The 25,122-nt window shown below is 42.6% G+C and overlaps 2 protein-coding genes across 15 annotated transcripts in view; one reads left to right on the top strand and one right to left on the bottom strand.

Annotated features, from left to right (window-relative positions):
- The window catches only part of adgrl3.1 (adhesion G protein-coupled receptor L3.1), a 112,807-nt gene extending 109,705 nt beyond the window's left edge, over positions 1-3,102 (bottom strand). For 7 of the 11 annotated variants that reach the window (XM_056371408.1, XM_056371409.1, XM_056371411.1 and 4 more), the window contains exon 1: positions 2,393-3,100. The gene's annotated coding sequence lies outside the window, so the exon portion shown is untranslated. Of the gene's footprint in view, positions 1-2,392 lie in introns of all 11 variants that reach the window. The other 4 variants (XM_056371404.1, XM_056371406.1, XM_056371415.1 and 1 more) reach the window with 2 other exon arrangements.
- Positions 3,103-3,916: 814 nt separating this feature from the next.
- The window catches only part of si:dkey-92j12.5 (multiple PDZ domain protein), a 38,116-nt gene continuing 16,910 nt past the window's right edge, over positions 3,917-25,122 (top strand). Inside the window, exons 1-22 of one of the 4 annotated variants that reach the window (XM_056366991.1) lie at positions 3,917-4,290; positions 5,122-5,216; positions 6,154-6,320; positions 7,734-7,961; positions 8,272-8,340; positions 8,532-8,654; positions 9,484-9,567; positions 10,143-10,250; positions 10,513-10,615; positions 10,818-10,909; positions 11,348-11,561; positions 11,853-11,927; positions 12,570-12,649; positions 12,873-13,019; positions 14,093-14,278; positions 14,479-14,640; positions 15,088-15,297; positions 16,044-16,211; positions 18,155-18,284; positions 20,467-20,665; positions 22,354-22,395; positions 24,476-24,799. In XM_056366991.1, the coding sequence (XP_056222966.1) occupies positions 5,204-5,216; positions 6,154-6,320; positions 7,734-7,961; positions 8,272-8,340; positions 8,532-8,654; positions 9,484-9,567; positions 10,143-10,250; positions 10,513-10,615; positions 10,818-10,909; positions 11,348-11,561; positions 11,853-11,927; positions 12,570-12,649; positions 12,873-13,019; positions 14,093-14,278; positions 14,479-14,640; positions 15,088-15,297; positions 16,044-16,211; positions 18,155-18,284; positions 20,467-20,665; positions 22,354-22,395; positions 24,476-24,799 (2,924 nt within the window). In that variant the 5' untranslated portion in view covers positions 3,917-4,290; positions 5,122-5,203. The remainder of the gene's footprint in view (positions 4,291-5,121; positions 5,217-6,153; positions 6,321-7,733; positions 7,962-8,271; positions 8,341-8,531; positions 8,655-9,483; positions 9,568-10,142; positions 10,251-10,512; positions 10,616-10,817; positions 10,910-11,347; positions 11,562-11,852; positions 11,928-12,569; positions 12,650-12,872; positions 13,020-14,092; positions 14,279-14,478; positions 14,641-15,087; positions 15,298-16,043; positions 16,212-18,154; positions 18,285-20,466; positions 20,666-22,353; positions 22,396-24,475; positions 24,800-25,122) is intronic. The other 3 variants (XM_056367011.1, XM_056367019.1, XM_056367002.1) reach the window with 3 other exon arrangements.

Genomic DNA, 25,122 nt, shown 5'->3' with positions numbered 1-25,122 from the left:
GTGGAAATCAGCCCTTAGGTTCTATGTGCCCACTAAACAGAAGTAATGGCACAAGTGTGTGAAGTTAGAGTCTCTAATAACCCTTGACAATGGAAATAGAGACCTCACGAGTTACAGAGCTGATTTTCTGCCTGCTTGTCTTAATATTCAAGCGTGTATATGTGTATGTTATTGTCTGTCTGCAGTGGATCATGTTGTCTGCCGAGGTTTATTTTCATTATCTCGAGGCTTCAATGTGAGCTTGAGATGTTTAATATATGATCCCTTATTTAAATCGCAGGCTGCTCCCATTACAGGCCAAGATAATGTTATTGGAGCCACCCAAATCTAAACCAAATATTGTGTTACGTTAACAGCTCCAAACAAAGAAAGTCAGTCCTCAGTTAATCAAGCAGAACAATTCAAATTAGCACAACCATCCCAATTTGCCCCATGTTTTCCCCAACAAGGAGCTTTGTGTTTCGTGTGCATCATAGCAAGTGAAATGAATCAGTGACCTAATTAAAGGAGGACAGATAGACCTGCAGTCAGCAGATTGCTTGATTGCTGCTGTTGCACATTATACAGCTTCAGGTGCTCCAACATCGTCAGTGCTGTGTGGGTGTCATTACTGAATGTGACACAAGACGCTCTTTGAAACAGCGTGCAACCACGGTGTGATGTCTGACAAACATCCTATCACTATTCCAGCCTGTCACAAAAGTAAACATCCACAGTAGCTTGTGTAAATTTGGAAAGGAAAACACAAATACTATTGAGGCTACACACAGTTTAAAACAGATAAACAACTTGTAAGAGGCCCACAACTAACAATGTCCGGACGGGAAAGCCGCAAGAATTTTCGAGTCTATATCTTTCTCAAACATTTAGGGCAGATAATCAACTGTTCATACAAATGCAACCGAGGGACTGTAGGATCACTTGGGCACAAACAGATGCAGTGATGACAGACGATTTAGTGATATTCATCTCGTCCACAAACATATTAATCTCCTTGGAGACAGGCCTGTGCTTTAACAGATGCTACCAAAATGGCAGCCAAGCAAATCTACGTAAAAACATTTTTTCTCCAGTACAGACACAGGCTACAGATAACTGCCTACACTGACCATTTTCCCACCTGCTCAGTGGATTCCTTGGAGACACGTTTCTTAGCTGCAGCGCTGACAGATGAGTCAACACATACTGTCAACTACTCCAACCAAGAGACTATATCCACCCTTTTTATAGCATACGGTATATTGAAACCTACACAAAGAGTTTGCACACAATATGTTTGCTGAGAGTCGTTTGGTTGCTGAAGGGACAATCCACAGCCAGCCAAGCAGGCACACACAGCAAATCATCATTGAGGGGTGCTTTGTTTTGCCAGATATCTTTTGCAATCATTTGTAGTTTCAGATGACTTATGATTACCCATAAAGCTTTGTTCACCATCAGTAAGGAGTCACTAAACTCTTAGGCAAAACAAAGGAGAGCTTGCTGATCACAAGGCGTATATATACTGTACATCCATGGTCACACAAATCAGAAGCAGGCTGCTCCTCTCAGTTTAGGTCAAGATCAAAGAAATGTGCAACCTTCAGTAGTTTTCAGTGGCACATCAAGGTCATTTGCAACCCCACACGTCTCTTCTGTAAATAAGAGTCATAGCTTTCACTCATGAAACCGCATGATTGACGTATCCCGGGGTGCACTGGCCTGCTGGATACTCCTTTTCTTACAGAGTGGCTGGATTTACTCTGGATTTTAGACTGCGGCTGACAAACTAGCACAGCCCCCAAACAGGATAACTGCATTCCCATATACTCAAATGACAGCCGCGTGAAATAGAGGGGGGGTGGGGGGGTGAGGGGGGGAGAAAAACCTGAGGAGGTGAACACTTAGTCTATCTGTCATCCATCATGCCAAAGCATGTGATTTGTCATTGCGCCCTGCAGTCAGGCTGATACATGCGGCTACAGAATAATAATTATGTGTAAACCCCACGGTCGAGATGCCGTCATGGGATAATGTGATTGCATTGATTATTTGCTGGAGAGGTAAATAGGTATGATTGCTTATCACTTCGCCTTAGCGACATCTCACATCCGAGAGCGACGCCCATCCAGCCGCAAGCCGCTGGACCATCATCTACACAAATACGCCAACTATATTACATTTTACCCTCTCGTCCATTAGGGCCAGTTTCCGCGCCCTTTAAGTACAATAATCGCAGGCCACATTCCCATGGGCATCCGTGAGAACCAAAGTCAGCGCTGCCATATAGCTTTCAGAGCAGGTCAGTGACAGACACAGGTTGACATGTAGTCAAGAGGTTGAGCAACGCTCACCAGCGACGTCTGCACAAATTCTACATCATTTGTAGAAGGAATAAAGAGCGGATCCTTACCGTATCACCAGTCGCAGCGATGTAAGCGCATATATACACATCCGGCGCAGAGAGGAGTCAGGAATAACCTTTTCTGTGCTCTTTTCATACAGTCCCCAAGAACGCTAGATCTCGGATAGAAATAGATCTTCCCAGTCGATAAATAGCTTAATTTCACTGATTGGCGCCTCGACTCCGGCTCCGTAGTTAATTCTCGCTGCAGCAAAAAGAAAAAAAAAACGACGTGGTCAAACCTGCTGGAAATAAAGCTAAAGCTTGTGTGCTTAGTATCCCGAATCAGCGCTCGCACAGGAGGTATCGCGTCCGTCCAAATGCCAAAGACCAGTGGAGTGCTGGAGGAGGACAGAGGAGTATCTCTCTATCCGTCTGTCTGTATCCCTTCTTCCCTCCCTCCCTTTCTCTCTCTTTATCTCTTTTTGGTTGTCTTTATGTTCTTACTGACTTCAGCTGAAGTCCACAGGCGCAGCGGAGCAGAGGACCGTGGTCAACACAGAGAGAGAGAGAGAGAGAGAGAGAGGGGTCAGCAATGACAAACCAATTTGGAGGCGCTGTGGATGCTCGGTGGATCAGAGCGCAGCCCGGCGAGAGGAGCGTTGCGTTGCAGGCGGGCGGGGAGCCGAGGGTGGGTGGAAGGCTGGGGAGGGTGAGAGAGAGGAAGAGGGAGAGGGGTGATGATTCCTGCCTGGGGGATGCAGAGAGAGGAAGAGGGAGAGATGAAGTGGGGTGTCTGGTGGAAAACATGGCACTGGATTTAGCTCCTAAATCTCTGGACCTAGGGCTCCACCTGCCGTGTGAAGGCACACAGGGGTTCCCAAACTTTGACGGTGTATATAGACCACATTAAACACCCACTCTATGTGATTGTCACACAGGAAGCCCAAAACTGAGCGGTGTTTTATTTATTTATTTTATTCTCAGACATGATTTGATGTATGATTGCATAATTGTAGGCTGACTCTGGGTGAATACTGAAATAAGCAGCCTACAGTTGGTACAGTTCTATTCATTAGCCTATCACATCCTCAGCTAAATAAAGAGCAGGAAAAGTGAAACACAGTCCTCCTTCAGGCTGCACCGCGACCTCCCGGAATCCATTAAATGTCTTGTTGTTGTCCCCGGACCCCAGTTTGGGCTTTGGAAAGCCGGATATTAAATGTGGACCATTCAGCCTAAAGCGTTTTGCCCGGTAGGGGTCTACTGGGCAAACCTTAAGGTCGTGAACATGACATATATAGCACCAACGAGCTGAAAATGTTATTAGAGGAAATGCCCAATCAGATTTAGGTCTAAACAGGAAAATTATCCTTTTAATTAAACAAAAATTTCGTATTTGAACCCAGACCAGATGCGTAATTAATAAATAAAGAAATACTTAATAAAAATGTGTACCATCTTTCTACCAATTTTTGTAGCTCCAGCTGGTATTTTGATTTCAGTCTTGGGCTACTATTAGGCCAATATTTAATAACACATTTCTATGATATTCTCACTTTCTTTTTTTTTTTCATTTTTAACACAACAGTTTTCCCATTAGGTTAGTATTGGGGACAACGAGAATTGTTTGCAGAGTGCCCCAGTGAAATACATTACAGGATTACTGTAGACTAGTTCTTTTTCATTAGGGATGAGCCCTCTGTGCCTGAAGATCAGAGGGTGACATGCGCACTGCACGGAGCGCACAAAAGCCGCGGACACAATGCTGGAAAATAAAGCGCTCAGCTTGCTTCTTGATATCGTGCCGTCTCTCAATAAGCTGTTATGACTTGTCCCATCAGGAAAGTGTCATTCTTGGTATTCGGTTCAGGCAAATCTGCCCTGCGGACTGGTGGAGGTGGAGGACGTGCTGTGCTTGGAACTCAGTGGGGACCTGTTGATAGCCCACCGGCGATGCAATGGAGGTGAGATGAGGCTTTCTGCAACAAGCGTTTCTGGACTGCATGGTGTCCGTCTGTTCGTCACAGCGATAGGTCTAATGTGCCCCGGTCATTTTTAAAGACAGATTAATTGATTGTTTTATAGATTACATATCAAATTAGATGCTAAGGAGCCTGCATAATTACTGTAAATCAGTCATCTGATTTTTTTTTTCTATTTCGAAGCAGTAAGCATGGCGTTACTATCAACAGGTATAAGATAAAGATTTCATTAGGCTGCCGTGAAGGGCATATAAGTGCTGCGATACCCATCGTGCCTATCAATGGCCTCTAATTAGATTTCAGATGAGACGTTGTCATTTCCAGCCCATCGTTTTGCAAATCAAATCATGTCATTGGTATCGTGTTTTGAAGCAATACAGGCTCCCCCTCAAGTCAGAATGGTCGGGAGGCCATGTGTCGCTGTTAATTACCATCACTGGCTGATAAAGCCTTTTGGAGAAGATTTAAATCCTGCTAAAGAGCATTAAGGCGCTTGCAAACAAGCATGGCACAGGCCCTGGAAGTGAGGATGTCGAGGTACAATGAGACATGCTGCTGAACAGGTGTAAGATAAATATAAGGAGAGGAAGACTGATTAGTTTGGGGTGGGGGGGGGGGCTCCCGCTATAATTGTAATAAAGTGTGTGAACAGTGGAAATGTCTTCAAGGTGAAACCTCACCTTGACACTTGTAGTCTACAAACACACTGTCATCCTTCACAAATACACTGTCACCAGAATGTAAACAGACTGTCTGTATCAGGTCTTGCTGAAGCACAAACCCTTTTGTATTTTGTTGTTATTCGCGTTGCAGGTGCCAAACAGAGAAGAATGACATCTAACTAAGGCAGAGAGTCACAAAGCAGCAATTCATCTGAGCAACCTGTCAGGCGGTGATGGAAATCATGGGTAAGTGCGTTCAGTGGCTTGCAAATGTAAGGAGCTGTTTAAAGCCAACCAAGTTCCAATAACCTCAGTAAGACTCCCCTCCACGGCCATCATCAGAGGCTTACAATTAAGGTGTCAGGGCATGGCTGCAACAGCCAGGGAGGAAGGAATACTTACATGTGCAGGTGGCAAAGGACTCACGACCTAGTCGGTAGTCAAAACTTTGTGGTGAAGAGTTTACAGGGTCTTAACCTTCTGCCACATACAATTACTGCAATTGTGGCTCCTGCTCATTAGCTGCTGCTCCTCTAAATAAACAAGGGCAATATGACCTGACACCAGGCTTCAGGTTTTTTTTGTTTTTTGTTTTTTTTGCTTTTGCTTTTGCTTTTTAGTGCTTTTTTTTTAGTGAAAGTGTGATTAAATTCTTTAAAGCCGTCTTGTAAAAGGAACATTATTTTTCACTTGTTGGCCACAGGTGAACCAAAATTTTGATTTTGGAAACTTAATAACTTTGCCAGAAAATTGAGAAGAGAGGAATGTGATAGTATTTTTATTTTATTTTTATTTTTTTCTTTAAACTGAAATTGAAAGAACTCACACTCAGGGTTCAGGGATATCTTTTCAGACAAGCACAGCTCACGGCAACTCAAACCTCCAAAACACAGTTGTTTTCAATAGCTGACACATTGTGGATCAGCGCTGACAGAAGCAGCGATTTTGGATTGGAACACAGATGTTGTATTTTAACAAAGTCATTTTGCAGATCTGGGGAAAGCTCATTTATTTTCGCACCAGTACCTGTTAAGTGTTGACATTTCTTAGCTTATTATGAAAGCCTCTGGTTTGTGTCATGGTCGCCCAGGAGCTGCTGCAACATGCGGAAAACTTTAACGCAAAGCCAAATGGGAGAAATCCTGTTACTGTATGACATGAATGATATACAATTTCTCTGCAGATACTCAGTGTGCCTTGGAGGCTGTGGAGAGACTGCAAGCCAAACTGAAGGAGAGAGGGGAGGCCCCCACACAGGAGAAACTCTCCCTGCTAAAGACTGTCCTGCAGAGCCCCCTGTTCCATCATATACTCAGCTTACAGCAAGCTCAGCGGAAGCCCGTGGCGAAGGTACAGCGCGAGCATGACTGTGTAGGTGTTTGGTGTATATTGAATGGCGGGGAAGGAGCCGGAATCATTCCTAAAATACTGAATGCAGGAACCAAACTGGATGAGTAATCAGCTTACCTAAGCTTACCACTAAAGCCCTGAGAAAAGAGAGAGAGCAAGGGAGAGCGAGAGAGGGGAAGGAAGAAGTGGCTATATATCATGTTGAGGAGTTTACAGAAGTCATCTGTAACATTGTCATAAGTCTTGAGCTGGTGTGTGTGTGTGTGTGTGTGTGTGTGTGTGTGTGTGTGTGTGTGTGTGTGTGTGTGTGTGTGTGTGTGTGTGTGGGATGTGGTTCTGGTAATAGCTGATATACCAGTGCGTCTTGGAACAATATTTATTTACACACATCTTCTGACCCATAGCCCAAATATATATATATATAGTGAGTGATATATAGTGAGTCAGTGTTAAGCATCATGGCTTGGTAATTGCCTGCTGATGTTTGTTGTAATAGGCTAACCCTATAAGCCCCACAGTCTCCACACACATGCGTTACTACATTAGCAATGTGGCGTAAGCCTGTAGCCGTTTAGCATCTCTGCACTGCAGGAAATGTGGCACTGGATTATGTCAAAGGTTTCTGGATTTTTATCAGGACAGACACTGACACAGGTTTTTATTAATTCAAGTTCCTCTGTAAGTTCTCTTACAGTATTAGTAACCTAAGTGCATATGGTGTGAAGTTGCCTATTACTATTTTGATAGTGTTTCATCTTTTATTCTACTACTGCTGATTCGACAGGTGTCAAAGTCGTTAAGGTGGAATAGCATGCAGATCAGAAATAAGCATCTACTCAAAGTCCTTTGCAAAACTTTGAAACAGAGAACCTGAAAGACAAAAGGGATCAGTTTTGTGGTTATGTGGTATTGAGCAGAAGCCTTTATCTGAGATCCTCGTGTTGCTGCTCTTTTATCTTTTCCCTCTCTGCTCGATTTTAAACCTATTTTTCTATATATATTTTTTTTCTTTTGGCTAACACACATTAACCCTCCCTCCCTGCTCTCTATCCTACATCTTTCTTCATTGTCTCACAATGCTCTCCTTTCCCATCTCCTTTATCCTTTCCATTTCCCTCCATCACTCCCTCACCCTCATCCCTTTCCTCTCTGTCTCCATATCTCCTCTCTTCAATTAATGTCTCCACCTCTGTATCAACCCCCTTCCCCATCTCTTTATCTCCGCCATCCATTTTCCTAACAATCTTTCTTTCTCCCTTCCCTTGCATCCTTCAATCCTTCTCCAATTCATCTATTCGCTCTCTTTCAAACCCCATCCATCTCTCCCACTTCCATCCCCTCCATTTTTACACTTTTTATCCTCTTCTTCTCATCTCTCCATGTGTCGTATCTGTTCCTCCTTTACCCTACCAGGGGAAGGGCATTTCCAAATCTGTGTCCATGAACTGTGGACCGTGCCAGGGCATGGCGGTAGGGCTGAAGACACTGAGCCACAGTGACTCCTACACATGGGCCGTGGAGAACCGAAGGCCCAGCACTGCCAGATCCTTCCACAGGGAAGGCAGCATCTCCTCTCTAGGCTCACAGGATCTGTCCTTCTCAGACATTTACCCAGGCAACTGCATTCCCACCGAATCACAGGTATGTAAAATAGCCATCATAAAAGAAATTTAATTTAAGGGGAAGACGTTAGTTATAGGGCAATGTATTTTTAAAGCACTCAGTTCTTGAGCTAAGCAAATAATTTTTTTTCTTTCAATTGTAAAATATAACACATTACCATTCGAAATGTCACATTTTACATTTGAGAATATTATATTGCTTTATAAATCTCAGGCACAGCTGGATATCACATCATCTGAGGGTTTCAGCTGGTCATAAGAGGCTGCTCAGCTAACTCAATGTCATTTAAGGGGTTGCTTTTATTTTACGCATGACATTTATTTTTTAGTACTGCACTCCCCCTCGAATCTCCCGCACCATGTCGATGGGGAGAAACCTGTCTGCTATTGCTCATGAGGTACATTGATGTTGCAAGTGAGGTGTTACTGTAGAGCTAGGTGTGTCTCTGTGGATCTAGATAAACAAGGGTATCAAGCACATTCAGCTTCAGCTGTTTCACTTTATTTTTACCAGTCTAATTAGAATAGATTTTTCCTCCCTCTCCCCCTCTTCTCTCTCTCCCTTCTCTTCTAACCTCTGCCACATTAGAGGCGTCATGTGGAGATGATTGAGCTGACCAATGATGGTAAGGGGCTTGGCTTTGGCATCATAGGAGGGCGGAACACAGGAGTCATGGTCAAGACCATCCTTCCTGGAGGAGCTGCCGGCCGGGTAAATCCGCCTGCCAATCTATCAAAGGAATAGTTTTGTTTTTTTAGACATTTTATGAAATATGGTTTTTCAATCTCTTATAATATCAATACCACTGACATGTTTGTCCGTTAATTATGAAGCTACAGCCAGGCGTTTGTTAGCTTAGAAACTGGAAATGGGGTAACACCTCGCCTGGTTGTGTCCATCAGTAAGAAAAAAACTCCAACCAGCACCTTTTAAAGGAGCTATTTGTAACTGTTGCTATGGCTACATAGCCAACGTTGGCATCAGCAGCTGTCTATTTACCAGTCTAGAAGAAATGATGTGAGTTCAGTATCAAACCTTTTTTTTTTTTTTGTCAAAATTAATTTTCCAAGAGCTGTCTCCAGCAGTGGAAAACAACCCTCTTGTTTTGCTATTTCTATCACTTCTTTTCTTCCACTGAAGTTAGCATGCTAACCAGCTAGCCCTGGTCCAGTCGAACTGTCTCATTACTTTTGCGTCACTGTAGCATCCCATCTGCCTTGAAGAAGTAGCTCTGCTGAGAGGGCGTATTATAACCTCCTGTAAATGTATCAATTACTGAGGTAAACAGCTGTCAATACTAACGTTGGCCATGTAGCAATAGCAAAATAAATAGCTCCTTTAGAGCTCACAAATTAACACTTTATGACTTATATTTGTTTTCCAAATGGTCAAACTACTATCTTTAATGAATGAAATCTCAGAACAAACACCGTACTGAAATGTATTGAAGTGAAACATGTTGAGTAGAATATGCAGAATGTATTAAATATTTCCATTACGATCAGCTTCTGAATGTTTTTGTTGTAATGGGGCTCCCCAGGATAAGCGCCTGAGTAGTGGAGACCAGATCCTGCGCATCGGAGATACAGATCTGGCGGGCATGAACAGCGAGCAGGTGGCACAGGTGAGGCGTCATTTCCAGAAACTCTAGAAAAGCTGATGATGAGTTGAATTGCTTTTTTCACCATAAATCTATTTCTGCAATGATAAAGCTTTATTTAATATGTGATAAGATAAATCTGACCTAGCAGTGTGGCCCAGTCCCTGTGTGTCTATTGGTAGCCCCATTTTGGGCTTTTCCATCCACTTTATGGAAGACAGTTCTAGATGGGTCCATACAAAAGCTCAGGAGAGTGCGCTGCTGTAGGAAAATTAACCAGACATATATTTGCCGCAAGTCAGTTAAGCTCTCTCTCTGAAGTCTTTTATTTTTTTAAAACTTTTGTAAGACCAAAACAAAAAAACAATGTTTAAGAACACCTTCACACCCCCACTTCTGTTAAACAGCAGCGTAGAGCTGCATCTTTTTCCATGGAAAAAGCAGCTCTGAACAGGTCTGATCCACTGTATGCCATGCTGCCTTTCCAGGGCAGCTGTCTCTTTTTCATTCAGATTCAGATTTTTCATTTTATGTTTTTTTTTTTTTTTTTTTTTCACACACTCACTTTTCACCCTTTCACAAATGACCACCTGGCCCAGGTGCTGCGAAATGCTGGTAGCAAGGTGAAACTGCTCATTGCCAGGGATATTACCAAGGACAACCACCTTTCCTCTCCTGTCCTCAGCCAGGACAGCTTGGATGGCAAGGTGTGTGTGCGTGTGCGTGTGTGTGTGTGTGTGTGTGTGTGTGTGTGTGTGTGTGTGTGTGTGTGTGTGTGTGTGTGTGTATGTGTGTGTGTGTGTGTGCGTGTGTGAGTGTGTGTGTGTGTCTGTGTCTGTGTGTCTGTGTTAGTGTGTGCGTGTGTACAGAATCACATAATTGGCTAATCACTGACATTGAATGTGTCATACGGTAGTCTTTAAACCCAAAAAATAAGCATAAGATTTTTCTGTCTGTGCTCCTTTCCAGCTCAATGACTTGAATGATGACTATGAGTTCAGTGTGCAGTTCACTAAAAACAGCCGGGGCCTGGGATTCACCATCGCTAGCTACATAGGTGACCTAAACTCAGGTAATATCTACTAAGTTTTAACTCTGTGAAAAATGAGCCAATTATCAGTACTCGCAGCGAAGTTGATGGAAGCAAATTGAGGAAATAATACAATTACAAAGAATACCTCCTTAATGGAAGTCATTATTGATGATGTGTGAGTTTAGAGCTACATTTACATAATCAATGCTAATTTTCCTTTAATTTTTCTTGCCCTCCTCAGTCTACAGTGCCGGTGTGATAGTGAAGAGCATAGTGAAAGGCAGCACTGTTGATCAAGATGGACGCATCCACATTGGAGACATCATACTATCTGTGAGTTCCACTAAAAACATAACAGATAGCTTTTTTATTGTGCTCTCTGAAGACAAATACCCTGTTGTCTGAAATGTATTCTCTGCTGAACCTTAACGATTTCAGCATCTCGAAATCTGCACAGTTTGCAACTTTTAGTAGTTCCATACACACCAATTAGGGTCTTTTTTAGCTGATGAAGGGGAATTCTTCTAGTTTTACTTTTACTCCCATCCATCTCTTCATCATCTCTTGTTTTTGCCTATTCTTTCCATCTCTCTCTGTTTTTATTTTTGATTACTATTGATTTCTTTTTGCGTTTTCCCATTTAATTCACCCTCACATGTCGTGCCTCCATGCAATCCACGAACACTTTGCCTCTGTCTGCATCATACCTTCGCCTTCATCCTGGCTATTTTCCCTACTCCCAGCTTTAACATCTCTCGCCCCCTCCCACAGGTGGATGGGGTGAGCCTGCAGGGCTGCAGTGAGCAGAGGGCAATGGAGGTGCTGCGTAGGACAGGTCCTCTGGTCAGACTGAGGTTGCTGAGGAAGGCCGTCCGTCTGAGCCACATCCTGCCCCCGGTTCCTCCCCTGCAGCCCCTCCGACACTCCCACAGCTTCCACGAGGGCAATCCCTACAGAGCGGGCCTCAACAAGATCCAAGAGACAGGTGCTTTGTGTTGAGAGAGGGGAACATATTGGCTCAGTTGTATCATGAGGGGATTGGTTTTGAAGTAACTGAAAGTAACTGAGTTGATTTGTCTGCACGAAAAAAATCTGACAAGTTCCAATATCTGGACTAAGCATATTTTGGTGCTTCTTTGGGCTGTTGATGAACTTTTGCGACCTCTTCCATGTGGTTACCTCTCGAATGCTTACTGTGGAAGTGTACACGTCTTCTTTTCAACTCAAGCGTGTTTGAATCCCTGCATGTATGCTAAAGTGTCTTTTCCTGTCTCAGGAATCTGCTCTCTGCGTGAAATCTCCCGGCGAGCAGCATACGCCAGCAGACGACCCCGACATGATTCCAGAAACGGTAAGCACCCCTTTCCCATACTGCACTGCAGTCTGGAACTGGATCATGGGACTTAGTCTGATATGCTAATTGGGCTCTAGGAGCAGCAATGTGGCAGCGAAGCATGCTCTTTGATGGGAGTCTATTTATAGTGTTGTGCAGTCATGTGTTTATCCAACTCATTCAACTCATTCCAGATGATTTGTCTCTCACCCCGCCTGCATAGATGGCTTTATTTAGAGAAGGATTTTTGGGCTTGATTGGCGAGGACAGTCAAATAAGCCCTGATTGCTGTGAGGCTTTAATAGATGAACGAGAAAACATTAGTTTGCCAAAAATTCATAAGATGGTGGGTGTGAATATGCATGTAGTAGCCTGTAGTGTGTGTGTGTGTGTGTGTGTGTGTGTGTGTGTGTGTGTGTGTGTGTGTGTGTGTGTGTGTGACTGTCTGAGTGGTTGTGTGTTGACATGCTGCTTTGGCACAAGGAGAAACATGTTGTCTTCTCTCTATAAAACAGCCGAGGCGATGCTTTCATCACCTCAGGATCCTCTTCTTTATTGACTGGATCATTTAGGGCATCGGTACAATATGAATTAGGATGTGTGTTGCATTATCTGAATGTGGGATATGAGGGTGGTTGTCTTTGTGTGCACATTTCACAGGTGTGACGCTGACGCCAGCTGAGGAGGAGGACCTGAGGAGGAGGTGGCAGCATGCGGTTGGACCCAGATATGAAGTCATTGTACGTCTCTCTGTAATGAAGATAAGCATTAAATATAAAACACAATCAAAATATATTAGCATTGTATGTATGTATATACCTCATCTTATTTCACCCTGTGCAACATTACATTTTATTACCCATTTAAAATAGAAAACCAGATTTGACAGTATGAAGTTCACTCCACACCCTTTGCATCTCTTCCACTGATTCCCACCACTCAACTTCCACATCGCTCTTTTAGGTGTGTCAGCTGGAGCGTTTCAGCGAGACGAGCGGTCTGGGCATCAGTCTGGAGGCTCGGGCGGGACATCATTACCTATGCTCCATCTTACCTGAGGGGCCCGTCGGCCAAAGCGACAAGATCATCACCGGAGACCAGATATTGGAGGTAACCGTCTGATGCTGATCCTTTCAGCCAACTGCTCTGCCTCTCATCCTTTCGCTGTTTGATGAAGATATGATCTGAGGTGGGCTGATTATTTCGCCACATCTGTGGGACAGAAATGGATGACTAATGAGAAGGTTCCCTCATGGTTTATCTCTGGTTCACAGTGCCTTAGTTTCTCTCATGTTTCCAGCTTTCATTCAAGCGGTTAGCAGTAATAGCCTGTTCTTTTAAGCGCTTTCAGAACCGCCACCTGGAGTGGGTGGGATATTGTTTTTTGAATACCTACACATATATCTGATTAGTAATAATAAGACAACAAACCTCTTTTTTTTTTTTTTTACTTATACCATACAGCATAGTTTTGTGCTCTTTTCAACACACACAATGTCAAGCACACTGTGCAACTTTTTCCCGTAAGGCAGCAAAAGCCAGTTATAACAAGGTGGGTGTGAATGTGTGTGCCTCTGTGCATTTGTGCCTGTACTGTAGGGGGAGAGCTTGCCCTCCTCCCCCTCCGCTGGGCAAGTTCACGCACCCACACGTATCACTCATCATGATGAGCAGTCTCATGAAAGCTTGGACAATCTACAATAGCTTAAATTATATATATATACATATATGTCATGTAGAAAACGCTGCACACTGGCTCGTGTCTTCCCTGCCTTTTTGAGTGCGCAAGCCAATATGATTGTGACTGCTCAGCCCTTTGATTTCCTTCAGACGACATCAGGGTGGCAAAGCCCATGTTCGTCTACGTTTTTAAACGAGCCACACTCGGTTTAGTTACCGATTTCTGCTTTAATTGTTCTTGCTGTGATTTGATGTACTGTGGCCACTACTCCTCAGTTCCTAAAACTGAAATATCACTAAAAATGTCAAATTTAAGGACTGTGTTGTAGATTTCTGTAATTGTACACACAGACACAGTGACAGTTTGAGACAGACACAAACCTACAATAATATCACCAAAACAACACCAAGGGGTTGTATTTCTACAGAGGCTACAAGCATGACTCAGCCAATCTCTTTCTGTATTTCTATATTTATATATGTATAATTTATCTTCCTGGCAGGTGAATGGGATCCCTCTCATTGGAGAGACACATAAGGAGGTGGTCAGTATTCTTAAGGAGCTGCCGATGCATGTGTGCCTGGTGTGCTCTCGCATCGTACCCCCTTCAGTTCCTGACAGTGATGAAGAAGATGATGATGATGTCCATCTCACCCTGAAGGAACTGCTGGCTGAGTTCAATGACAAGGTGCAAGCACACACTGAAGAAAGGATGAATGGAGGGATTAAGTATTAGTGTCTAAATCCTTTTGCTTAAGACAATATAAACAACACTACAGGTTTTATACATTACAGGTTGAAATGACACTCTAAGATGCAGCTGACATGCTGTTCTTTTCTTATCAATCTCCTTGTCTGCGCCTTCTCTCTTCTCTGCGCTTGTCCCAGTTGGATCAGGGCTGTGTCATTCCCTGTCCTACAGCTGAGGACATCACCAAGCGTGGCGTGCCCCCCATGTCACCTCCTCTGGCCATGTGGGAGAGAGAGGCTCAGGTGGTTGAGCTGGAGAAAGGCGAGTCGGGACTGGGCTTCAGTATCCTGGACTACCAGGTCAGAGACATGCCCCTGAGCCTCTCTACAAATAGAACAGACTGGAATAGGCTGCAGTCTAAGAATATCAGTGTCGGGCTGGATAGAGTGAACAGAGGTGGACTTCTGTATTCTACAGGGAGAATTCTTGTATTCTGTATACAGTATTTATAAACTAAACTGACTGAAAAGTGTGCTGACAGTTTCTGTTTAAAATTTTAGATTAAAAACACGCCCGAGTTTAGCAAAAATCTATGCTAAAGTTTTCAAGCCATGTTAAGAAATAATAGTTTTATTATAGCAGGTTGTCCCTCTTTCAGATCACGCAGTCCATTTTCTTTTCTTATTAATAAGTCTCTTTTATCCTGTTGTTTACCTGCGTTCATCTCTTCTTTGAATTCATCTATCTCATTTCTCTCAAATTTTCCAACTAAACCCTCCTCTCCATTCTAATGTTTAACTCTACAGGATCCAGAAGATGCCACTAAAACAGTTCTGGTAATCCGGTCCTTGGTGCCTGGAGGTGTAGCAGATCGAGATGGTCGCCTGCTGCCTGGTGACCGACTCATGTTCGTTAATGAAACTGAGCTGGAAGGCTCCAGCCTGGATTATGCTGTGCACGTCCTCAAATCCACCGGCTATGGACTTGTCCACATTGGTGTTGCCAAACCCCTGCCAGTATGTGAAGATGATTAAATTACTACTATTTGATTTGATATCTGTCAGTAGAGGGACATGAGGGGAGAGATGGGGAATGACATAAAATAAAGGTCCCTGGCTAGACTTGAACTGGGGACACTGCAGCTCACAGACTACCAGCGCAAACCAAGATTTAATTGTATGAGAAGTTTATTTCAATATTTGTTTAAGACACGTGAGTAAATTTTAGTTATTACTTATTATTACTTATTTGAGACATAAAACTAAATGTAAATTAGGAGTGGGACAATCTTCTATTGTGGTATATGTACTTTTATGCTATATGCATAATCCATTGATTTTTTTAATGATGAAAAAAATAACCACTTCATGAAATCCTCATCAAACTAACATTTTATAATTAAAAACATGATTAATATTATATCCACAGTTCTACAAGATAATTACATAAATGTGTTTTTTTCTTTAGAGCACTCACTGTATTTCTTCTCCCTTTTGTTTTGGACTGTGGCTTAGTAACAAGGAAAAGAGAATCCAGTTACAGGCCGTCTGAATTTTTAATGCAGCTGAGAGATGAACACAATGCTCGACCACAGTACAGATGGAGAGAGAAGAGGAGAGGAGTAGAGGGTGTCTAATTTACAGTCACCTTCTTTAGCCTGTTTGCTTCCATGTGAATTTGCTCAACTTTGAAACACACAGCGAGTTTTTTTTTTTTTTTTTTCCAAACTGTAATTTCAACTTTGACATCTTTATACCCTCAGCTGGAACTGTGCGGCGGCTTAACGCCCATCTCAGAGAGGAGCACGCGGGCTTCCTGCGATGACACCGACAGCCACACTCAGGTCAGCCTGCTAGCTGAGGCAGCCGAGGCTAGCAACACTTTCAACTCTGAGGACAACAGCGTCATCCAGCCATATTACACAACAACGGTATGTCAGACAACACAACATTAGCATCAGTCACAAAAAACTATTTGTATCACTGGACAGTTCTTTGGACACACTTTCTGCTCACTTTCTTTGCCCTTTACTCTCCTGTGGTGCACAGGGGGGCTAAAGGGCAACATTTGTTTCTTACCGTTGGCCTGACAAACGCATCAACAGCAGAATTTGTGCTATACTGTTGCATTGTAAAACCATGCATAAAAGTCAGTTTATTGTATTTTTTTTACAGCAGCAGTTTTATGTGCTTACTGGGAATATAGATTTATAGATAAATAGAATTGTCATAATTGTCAAAATGTCCAAAATGTGTAACAGTATGTTGGATAATCATGCGCAACCATATAACAGGATTTTTGTTGTTGAGTGTTTTGTGATGCTTTATACTCAGCTGGAAACATCTTTGCAGGGACAGTTACAATAACACTGCAACACTTTGAATCTCGTAGTCCATTGCTCATTACCATGCAAACCCGAGATTCTGTGGGTAGCCATTTTAACTGCTCCAAAGGAGATTACCATGATGGTGTGTGTTCTCTCTGTTCACGTTCTATAACGGGGAGCTTAGAGCCGGCTGTATCAGTATCACTGGGTCAGGTATAGAGAAAGTGCTCAGTGTCAGAGACGTGTTCCTCCATTGTGGCCTCAACTCAATCCTATTGAGGCAGCCTTTTGTACTCGCTTTTGCTTAATTACCAACAATTGCCTCTCAATGAAAAGTGCTTACTGCTTGCACGGCACAGCACTGGCACCTGGTCTAACACAAGGACATGCAATTTTGCCACACTGTCTCTCACACGTACACACACACACACACACACAAAGAGACTCAGAGCAGCAAGTGTCAGAGTGTTCTCATCAAAGACAGGCTTGTTGCAAAGGTAGCTTCAGAAATTCAGTGCTGCTTGTACTTTCTGTGAAGGTTCAAAGAAGATTTCCTTGTTGCCCTTCTCCTTTGTGAAGTGCCCGGGGGACCAAGGAAGTCTACCCTTCTGCATGTTTTACATCTCAGAATTATTCCAAAAGGTCTTCATCCTGGGAGTTAATCGTTGTTTGATTTTCTTCTTCTTTTTTTTTTGTCATACCAGATAGTTTTTTAAAACTTTATGACTTCTATGTCATGTGCACCAAAGCCTATGAGGTGGGAAATCTGCAGTTGTCCATCATTATTTCTGCTCCTGCACAGCCCTATTTATTTTCTTTACAAGACACCACCCTTGACTTTTTACTAATGCTAGCATCTATAGGGATGGCAATGTCAGTCAGTGGGTTGGTTGGTCCAGCACCTTGGTCCAGACTGAAATATCTCAACAAACACTGGATGAACTGCCATCAGTTCTTGTACAAACATTCACGGTCAACAAAGATTGACTCCTACTGATTTTGGTTGATCCTCTGACTTCTCCTCTTGTGCCACCATGAGGTGAACATTTGTGGTTCAGAGTGAAATATCTTATCATGAAAATTTCTGCAGATTTTTAGGGTCTAGAGAATAAATTCTCATATCTTTTCAAAGTCAAAGTTTTCACTTAATCAGTCAAATATAATATTAATATAATATTAATAACATCTACTCAATAGATTGGCACTAAATCAGGCATAGGCATTCGTGGTCCCCAGGGGATGAATTGTAATAATAAATCTCCTGGCCTTGCTGTTAGCGCCATTGTCAGGTCAAACTTAACGTTTGTCCAGTGCTTTGGTTTCTGACCTATTGGCCTCATCCTCACTTTGTCTTTACTGCTGATTAGTATGTTCACGTGTTAGCATGCTAAACTAAGATGGTAAACATGCTAAGTGTAATATCTGCTAAACATCAACACCACTGTGCCTAAGTATGGCCTCACATAGACTTTTTCTCTTGTTTGATGTATTTGTTACTCCACCTTCATGCTCATACTCACACATGCTCTCTATTGTCTCTCTCTTAGGAAAGCCAGCTGCATAATCGCTTCAGCATCATGGAAGACGACGATAGGCAGCAAGTCCCGCCTCCACCTCCACCTCCCCGCACCAGCTTTGAGAGGACAATCACTGTTGTCCGGGGTAACCGTAGCCTTGGTATGTTCTCCGTCTTTCTCATGGTGATGATGTCTTGGTGTGTGTACGTCGCTGGCATGGCAATAATGACGCTAATAGGCGGTGGTGATGACGACTACCCTGAAGAAGAGTGGTGAAGTGGTGTGCTCCTCATACTTGAGAGAGGAGATGATCACTGTGTGTGTGTGTGTGTGCGCGTGTGTGTGTGTGTGTGTGAATGTGTGTGTGTGTGTGTGTGTGTGTGCGTGTGTGTGTGTGTGTGCGTGCGTGTGTGAATGTGTGGGTTGTAAAGGATGGACTAGTAAGGGAGTGCATCAATGATCAAATGTGAAAATAATATAAATAGCGAATATTGAAACCCATGAGTATTAAATTTGAATGTTGATCAATCTAATACTCCAATGTACTCCACAGTACTTTGTCTTAACTGCTCCGATATTAAGTCTAGTGTTTGGCTACTCAGACATGACAGGGAGCAAATAACAAGGTGTAGCGGAGGGCACTCCTGCACTTTCATCTAAGGGCACTATGCAAAACATAATGAAACAAACTCATTTACATTCCGGAAACATGCTCTAATAAGGCATCACACTGCTTGTGTGTGTGCGCGTGTGAGTGTGTGTGTGAAAGTTTGAAATTATGTACATTTTTATAGGTAGAGGAAATTCAAGGTCATAACCAACAGTCTGTGTGTCATTCTTTGGTTTTCATTTGTTTTAAATATTGTAGCTTGTGTTGCTGAGATATTAATGTAGCATAGTTTTCTGGAAATCCAAATGTGGAGGGTTTACAGATTTTATGTGATTTTGGTTTTGTAAATTTAAATATACTTGAAGCAAAAGTTTCAAAATGGGCAGAGTTACCATCTGTATCTGTAAGGCTTAAATATGGGGGATTTTTTATGAGCAATAGTACTGTAGTACAATATTTATTTGTACTACTTTACCTTCTTCCAATGATTAGGTGCCATGTACAATTCTATCTATTACATAACTATGACTTTATGCCCATTTTTGGAGATGAGACATGTACTGTATGTGCAGTGAATGGTTGGTTTGTATTACAATGACTGTATGGCTTTTAGAGCAGGTTGTCAAAGGAAAAGGTTTGATAGACTCAAATGAGGTCTTTTTCTCTTGCCTTGCTCGTCAATACCACGAATATATAAACAGCCTAATTAGAAGTCTTTGCTTGTTCTTGAATGGTGTGAACCTGTTGCACTTAAGTTTATAGTATGCTAAAGATGTTTTGTTGAGGTCAAAACAAATAGATTTTCATATAGAAATTTCCATGTTGGGAATTGACCATAAATTGTTTAAACGTTTTTCCAACAGATGTAATGGTGTGTCATAGTATTTCAACACATTTGGATTGATTTGAATGAGACATTCAACATAATCCTCTCTTGTCTTTGAAATGTGTGTCTTCTGTTTGTCCTGTCAGTAGCTGTGTCTCCAGTTGATTGTATTCCAGGCACTATGATTGTATTGTAATTTGAATGTAATACCAAAAAACAATAAACTATTTATTTGATCAAAAAATAAGCACAAAGTCATTTCTTTGACCAACTTCAAATTATGTACGACCATAGTGTTGTGGATGTGCGTGGTTGTTAGACAGCAGCGTAGTACGCAGGCACCATAGGCCAGACTACACACATTAGCCTTCCCTCTCTGCAGTGTGTGTATGTGTGTGCATGAGGTGTGCGTGTGATGCCTGATTTACCTGCTTCTGCCTGTTTGCGTTAATGAAGTGTTTGTGTAATCCGCCTAACATCCAATTTGATAAAGCCAAAGTCAGGTGTTTGTACAACTGGCATGTGTTACCCTTCTAGTCACCTGTGCCCTGTGCCCTCTGTGGGTGTGAGTGTGTGTGACTCTGTGTATGTGTGTGTGCGTGTGCGCACCTTATGTGAGTGTGACTGTGAAGGATGATGCTGTGTAAATGTCAAGCATGTGTAGCCATGTTTGTGTGCTAATCTGCCTAGTGTCTGTCTTGATTATGCTGATTATGCCACTGTCAGGTGTTTGTTTGGGCGACTGTGTGTCTGTCTGGCATGGATTCAAAGCAGCCTTAGCCAACCCTCCACTCACCTGTGCTTGTGTATGTGTGTGTGTGTGTGTGTGTGTGTGTGTGTGTGTGTGTGTGTGTGTGTGTGTGTGTGTGTGTGTGTGTGTGTGTGTACACGTGTGCGTGTTGGCAGGGATGTCGGTGAGTGCAATCAAGGACGGCTCAGGCATGCTGGTGCGCAGTGTGGTCCAGGGGGGCTCTGTTAGCCAGGATGGCAGGCTAGGGGTGGGGGACGCCATCTTGGCCATCAACGGAGAACCTACCTCCAACCTGACCAACGCCAAGGCCAGGGCCTTGCTTCGCAGACACTCTGTCATAGGGCCAGAAATGAGGTGAGGAGCCAGTCACTGTCCAACAGCATTACGAAATGTCGAGAGTCTTGTTCTGCACTGAAAAAGGAACGTGGTCCTTACTGTTACATCATGGCATAGGTTGCTCACGATAGCTATTAAGGGTATTTTAAAGTTTTCTCACTCCACATCATTGAAATCCCTCTGGATCACCTGTTCTCAGTGATCCTCAATCTGAATCTAAAAGCACTGGGTGGCTGGATGTGCAGCACTGTGTGCGTCATCCTCTTGACTGCTGCTCAAGTGCTGCTTGAAACTTCACATTTTTAATTGTTGTAGACCTTTGGCTCCGATGCACAACATGTCATCATCATCTAGTACAGTTACAGCAGTACATGTAATTACGACAGTGGCAGGACAGAAGATGGTTTGTTTTTTTGGTTTTGTTTTATGCTTTTTTGTTTTGTTTTTTAGCAAACAAAAAAATAAATAATGTTAACAGAATTATTCTATGTAGTTTTTATTGTATGCAGTGATGCTACTAGATGTGATGTTACTATCAGAATATCTGTGAAAAAGGAAAGGACCCTGCACATCCACACGGGTGTTTTCACTTATTCTTCCTCATTAGACCTCTGCACAGGTTGAAGTTGGATTTACATAAGGTGACCAAACTGCTCTAACCGATAAGAATAATACAGGTGTCACAGAACTCACTGGAGGATCAGGGAGATCAAATCAAGCACACTCTGTACACATCCACACAGTCCTTAGAAGGAGTCTAATCAGGCATGACTTGTTCAATTGAATGTCTCTTTAATTTGCTTAAGCAAAGCAAACAAAAAAATGGCTTCCAATATAAAACTCTTTACAAACAAAGCAGTGTCTAAATTATGAATTCAAATTCATTCATTCATAATCTGCCCTATTTTAAATATTTCCCTATATTTCATATTTACTTCCCCATATTTATTTGTGCCTGTTAAAATTTCCTCTTTGGAGAAGCCAGTCTTGATGCAATATTAAAAAAAAGTATCAATAAGCCATCACAGGAAGTGAACTACTTTCAAAAGCAATTAAAAGAACAGATTTGATTGGCCATGATGCTTCCTTATACCAACTGGTTACATACTCACTAATAATACGAATAGGGTTTTACAACTCATTTCAAACTGTGTCACAGATGTGCTGCATCCCTGGAGGTAGATATCTTGAATTTTATTGATACATTTTTAATATAAAATAACATACATTTGAAATTATTCTCTTTTATGTATGTAAGCTGCATATAAAACCCAGAACTGCATAATACTCGAACACAACCTGTGGCTACACAGTGCTGTACCATTAACCTGCTGTCACTAGGTCCCGCAAACATGAATTGTATAAATTATAATGTAGCTGATGTCGTGACGCTAAAATGTAACATGCAATTAGTGTCCTGACTTGTAAATTCTGGGGTTGTATAAAACTTCTGCACCTGGAAATTGGTTTAGTGGCCGGAGAAGATTGAAAAAACAAGATTCCACTGAGTTCTTTAGCACAGTTATTTATATTACATTCATATACACTTTCCCTCATGTCATAGTTCAAACACGTCTTTGCTTGAGAGAGGAAAAATTCAGAGTTAGTAGTTGAGAGAGAATGTAGAAAGCTCCTGTGGGAATGCAGAGAACAATCAACCACAACAGGAAAAAAAAAAGTAATTGAATACTGCTCACATTTTCTAGATCTACCCATGCAGATCTTGACAGTCTGTGTGACTCGAATGAGTGAGTATATGTCCGTCATGAATATAAGCATGTGCCGTCCGCAGTCACAAACATGACTTTTCACTGCATCACCACCTATAAATGATCTTGTCTCACTTTGGATCTCCATTACCACCTTGTTTTTGACGCTTCAGTCGTAGTTGACTGAGGCGCTGCAGTCATGTTAAATTAGATTAGATGATGAAATTTTAAAGATTGCCTGAGGGGAAATTGGGTAAATTATTACTTGTTCTAACATCAGCAGTTATGGCTCCACATTGACAATGCTTGTTTGGCTGACTGGAGCTGTGCCCCACCTCCACCACCCTGCTGCCTTGCAAAACACCCACTCACTCTCTTTTCAGCCTCTTTCAGCCCCCCCTCTGCCCCCCCACCCCCCACCCCCCATCCCTCCATCTCTCGCTTGCTTTTACAGGCACACACACATGTAAGCACTAACACACACACACACACACACACACACACACACACACACACACACACACACACACACACACAGTCTTTCAATGGTCTAACCTCCAAAAACACCTTTTTCCTGCTATGGGAAATATCTCTGAATAATTCATCACTCATCTCACCTTGAACAGTGCGCTTCTGAATAAAAGAGAGTTTTAAAGAGCCTCTCATAGATGTACACACAATACACACGCGGATGAACACTCACGCACACCCTCTATCACATGCGCACACGCACGCACACACGAAATGCTCACCCGCTCACACTGCGTCCTCCTGACAGCACTGCAGACAAACTAACAGAGAGTGGAGGCAGATGAGTTGCTTTGGCAGCCTCAGAATAAGACAGACATAGTGGGGTGAGGGCTTGTCACTATCAAACTGCCTCTGTTGAGACAAGACAGGCTGTCCACATGGCTCAGTCACAACAGCTTAGCGTGGAAGACCTCCATATTCAATCTGCCACCATGAGTGGAACAGAGAAATTGGCTCTTTCAGCGGATTCAAACAGCATGTCTACTGGTAGCTTCACACAAGAATGGAAGTGGGAGGGGGCGGGCTTTAATGATGTCCTTGACACTTAAGTTAAATGACATCCATAACTTAGATGAGGGGCCTATTCCAAACACATTTTTTCGTTTTAAATGTTTCAGAGATGCTTCAGAGAATAAAAATGTCTTGAATCAGGAATGCATCTATTGTAATGACATTAAAATACACATTCTGTCACCCATTTTCTTTCTACTTCTTTTCATCATGTGCCGATGGAAGTTACAAGTAATGCTTGATGGAATGGGGCACATCTATAATTTTAGAGCACTTAAAAAAAATGGTGTGATATGTAAGACAACAGCAGCCTCGGTAAATGCTAGTAAACTAATAAACAAATTGATTGTTAGTCGCGAAGCAATTACTAATGATTTTTCGACTTGTTAACATAATTACATCACTTCAGGGATCCAGCTTTCCCCTCTCTTATTCAGTGGTGCATGGTTATTATGGTGAAGGACTGTTTAATGTTTAATTTACATTTACTCATTTTGCAGATGCTTTTATCCAAAGCGACTTACAGGTGAAGTTAGGTTACACCTAACTAACAAACAGATGAACAGATAGAGCTTAAAGCAACAGTTCAGCATTATGGGAAATCTGCTCATCTGCTTTCTTACCAAGAGTTAGAGTATAGCCTACCACTCTCACTCAGCCTCATGGTGACAACAAGAAGTCACTGTGCCCGGTCAAGAAACTGTCTGTTATAATCCGACAGAAATGCTGGCTTTAGCTTCATATTCACTGTACATATAGTACATGGCCTGAATGGTTTTTATCTAACTCTTGATAAGGAACATGAATATAAGTGTTTTCCAAAATGTCAAACTATTCCTTTAAATCATAATATTCCATTATTCTCTATCATCCGTCTGTCATATATAGAAACCATTTACTAAGTGCCATGTCATTTGTCTCGTTCCTTGTCATCCTATTAGTCCTTGTTTAGTGCTGAAAGTGAAAATGAATGTGGAGCTGTGAAAACGCGCTAATGAGAAAACTTAAGTCTCATTAATATTTCACATCTTTTCACCCCACCCTCCGCATTTCTTTTCCCACATTCCCTTACCCTCAGTATAAGCTACGTCCCAGCCCATCAGGTGGATGAGCACCGTACGCGTCTGTGTTTGCCCCCTCTGGCATCCATCTCAGCAGACAGCGCTTCCTCCTCACCCACCCCAACAACACCTTCTCCAGAACCTGCATCGGCCCCAGCCAGATCCCCCGGTCCAGTCAGAGCTCCGGCTCTGACTCCAGCTCCAACCGCCCTCAAACCCTCTGCCTCAGTCAAATTTAAAGCTGCAGCTCCAGATCCAGCAGTCACAGTTAGAGCCTCTGCTTCGTTCAAAGCTCCATTCAAGGGCCCAGCCATAGTTCCCACCATCGCCCCAGACCCAAGGTAACGTAAGATCCAGAGTTATCAGCCCATTATTTATGGTCACCTAATCCTTACTCAGGCCCCAGAGTGCAAGATAAAGCTGTCTCAGGGTTTATTAGACTTCAAGGCTCTGGCTTTATTACATGTTGATATGTTTGTGGCAAAGGATTCAGAGTATGAAGCTTTACGTTCTGAGTTCTTTAATGTGTTAAGCTAGGCTTTTGATTTTTATAGCAGCCAGGATATTATTACTGTAACACATCACACATTTCAGCAGATTAAGTCACACTAATGATCTGAGTTTTTATCTGATACTTTAATTAACCGTATCCACGGGGAAACAA

This window comes from Seriola aureovittata, chromosome 3 (genome assembly GCF_021018895.1).
Source record: "Seriola aureovittata isolate HTS-2021-v1 ecotype China chromosome 3, ASM2101889v1, whole genome shotgun sequence".
Taxonomy (NCBI): domain Eukaryota; kingdom Metazoa; phylum Chordata; class Actinopteri; order Carangiformes; family Carangidae; genus Seriola; species Seriola aureovittata.
Note: the sequence above shows the minus strand (reverse complement) of the source record. Positions and strands in the feature narration are given on the sequence as shown.